Genomic DNA, 2,927 nt, shown 5'->3' with positions numbered 1-2,927 from the left:
AGAGATTTTTCTGCGTCTGGCTCCCAAGTGTGCCCACCACACCCAGTCAGTTTCTACAGTCTTTCAATGTAGCACTAGTGGAGTGGCTAGGGAACAAGCAATCAAAACATGAGCCTGAGGGTTATTGCTATAATAGATAACATGAATGGACCTAGAGGCCATTGTGTGAAGTGATCCTGATACAGAAAGCCAAGTACTGCCTGGCCTCACTCTTTTTTTTTTTTTTTTTAGACAGGGTTTCTCTGTGTAGTCTTGGCTGTCCTGGAACTCACTCTATAGACTAGGCTTGCCTCGAATTCATAGAGATCCATGTGTGCCTCTGCCTCCCAAGTGCTGGGATTAAAGGAGTGTGCCACCACTGCCCAGCTGGTCTCACTCTTAAGCAGAAGTAGAGAGAGGAGGGTGGAGAGGAGAGAAAGAAAGGGAGAGAGGGAAGGAGAGAGAAGGGAAAAGAAGGGGGTGAGGGAGAGCATCTAGGATTAGAGCTATGCATACATGAGGACCTGAGTTTGGATCCCTAGCATGTCAAAAGCCTGCCATGGGCTTCCTCCTTCTCCTTCTATTCTTTCTTCTTTCTTTTCTGTCTTTCATCTCCTCCCCTTTTCTCCTCTCTTTTCTTCTCCTCAGACATTCACCAAACTGCTGACTTCTCTCTTGCCTAAACTTCTACCAAGACACACAAGCTAGTGCCTCCTGTGTCATGTTTAACCTGGAGCCTTCCTCTGGGAACACACACACATAGCCTATGCCACCCAACACCCCTCATCTGGGACCACATACTCTATGGTGCTCCCAGCAGATGTAAAAGAATTTGCAGAACTGGAAAGACCTTCTTTGAGCCTGAAACCCAGAGAATCTAGAGATGGAAATTGAGGTCTATATCACAGCTCAGTCAGTCTAAGGATAAACCACAACCAGGCTATTCTCCCAACTCCCACCCCCAGGAGCTGGTGCTGAAAAATCACCTAATGCTTGCTCCTTGGAGGTGTAATATCTCAATCATTGACAGTGCAGCTGCTGCTTCTGGTGTGGGTGGCCACATGGGGTGTACAGCACAAGACTACTTAGGTCAGGACTGAACTCAGTGTTTACACTAAGCACCACTAGGAAAATCCAGCCAAATCACATGACATCGAAATGCAAATGATGATTTGTCCAAGATACCTGTGTCTATGAGTGCTCCTCTAACTCTGGATCCTGGATCAGCAGGAGGACCAGAGCTGGAACAAACAGCTGATCCTTCATGTGTCCCTGTACAAGAGAATTGTCAGTGCTGGTCGGAGGATTGTTGTATCTCTTTCACTTTCAAGAGCAACATGTACAAGGGTTGGAAAGGGACCTCAGGGCACAGCTAGTGTCCTGCAGGAGCTTCCTGCCACCCCTTCCACTTATATTTCGGCTCTATTCAGGAAATCTGGAGTCTCTCCTACAAGGTCATCAACTACAGCCTAGGGGGTGGCCACTTCATCCATTTGTGGTTTAGCCCAGCCCAGGGCAATCCTAAGGAGGAGGTGGTGAGGTTCTTCTACTCTAAGGCCATGAGTGGAGTTGCACTCCATGGGCCTGGCTCCAGTAGTGCAGCCTGCTTGTAACTAGCCTGCTGCTCTGGAGTCTCAGCTGAATTGTACCCTCTACTTCCTGGGTACTCCTTCCTTGCTTAGGCTCCCAGCTCCCAGTATCCTTGTGGCAGGGCCTGTGGTAGCCAGTTTAAATAGACCTGGCATTTCATGTGGAAAAAGAAACAGCAACAGGTATGGTGGTGCACACTGATAATCCCAGCCCCGAGAGGCTGAGATAGGAAGATACCTGGGCCTTGGACAATCTAGCCAACTGGTGAGCTCCAGGTTCAGTGAGAGACCTTGTCTCCAAAAACAAAGTGGGGAGCAATAGAGGAAGACGTCCAGCATCAATCTCTGGCCTCCACAAGCACATGCAGTACCCCTATACATGTGCACTGCAAACAAAAAAAGAAAGAGAAGTCGAGAGCAGAGGAAGAGTTACAGAGGCCTCAAAGGTGAGGAGGAAAGAGGTGGTAAGGAGGTTAGAGAACAGCAGCCGAAGAGTTAAACAGGAGAGTGTGGTCCAGCATTCTACAGCATACTCAGTGACAACGCTTTCTTTCTTTTTCATTTTTAATATTACAGTTTAATGGTTTTCTCTATAGTTTAGCAGGATGGCAGATGATCTGAGACTCGGCCACACAGGGAATGTTTACTGGGCAATTCCAATCACGCCACAAGCCAAGCGGCTCCCGGCGTTTCCAGTCTTTGTACTTTCATCATTTCCACCTTTGCCCAGGTCATCTTCTTTCTCGTGGACCACCGTTGTTCGGCCAATGACGGAATGCTCTCCTATGAGTGAGATCATAGGATCTTCAATGGCCACATTGGCCACACCATCCTTTCCAGCAGTCACATTGCCCAGGTCTCCAACATGCCTCTCTTGATCTGCTGGTCCGCCATGTTTCTTGGAGTGAGGATTGAAATGAGGACCTGCACTGGTACAGCCTTGTGTATTATCCCCAAACTGATGAACATGGAACCCATGTTGGCCTTCAGTCAATCCTGTAATTTGTCCTGACACCACAACTGGTTCACCACTTGCCTTCTGCTCGAAGTGGACGGTGCCCTTCACCAGGCCGTCGCCCTTCAGCATGCACACGGCCTTCATCGCCATGCTTCACAAGGAGATGCGTGGTGGCCTCGGAAACCTGGAGAGGGCTGACAGCTCTTTCTTAATAAGTAGAGGACTTGGATACTTCAAATTATCACACACTGTGCTCCACAACTGTGTAGAATTATTAAGCACTAATTAAAATATCCAATAAACAGGACAGCACCCTAGAAAGTTACAACAATGTAATTTTTCTGCAGAATTATTTCATTCTTCTTAGATTAAAAGCTCTTGACTATCTGGTCCTTTCCAAC

At 47.8% G+C, this 2,927-nt stretch overlaps 1 protein-coding gene across 1 annotated transcript; it reads right to left on the bottom strand.

Annotated features, from left to right (window-relative positions):
- Window positions 1-2,141: 2,141 nt before the first annotated feature.
- LOC131915831 (superoxide dismutase [Cu-Zn]-like) lies at window positions 2,142-2,708 on the bottom strand. Its single transcript, XM_059269118.1, has one exon. It carries the CDS (start codon window positions 2,674-2,676, stop codon window positions 2,212-2,214), a length of 465 nt encoding a protein of 154 aa, XP_059125101.1. The 5' UTR covers window positions 2,677-2,708; the 3' UTR covers window positions 2,142-2,211.
- Window positions 2,709-2,927: the final 219 nt, after the last annotated feature.

Source organism: Peromyscus eremicus, chromosome 8a (genome assembly GCF_949786415.1).
Source record: "Peromyscus eremicus chromosome 8a, PerEre_H2_v1, whole genome shotgun sequence".
Classification (NCBI taxonomy): Eukaryota; Metazoa; Chordata; class Mammalia; order Rodentia; family Cricetidae; genus Peromyscus; species Peromyscus eremicus.
Note: the sequence above shows the minus strand (reverse complement) of the source record. Positions and strands in the feature narration are given on the sequence as shown.

Bases quoted from the DNA above. Each gene is read 5' to 3' on its own strand.
- LOC131915831 (XM_059269118.1), bottom strand. From the start codon at position 2,676: ATGGCGATGAAGGCCGTGTGCATGCTGAAGGGCGACGGCCTGGTGAAG.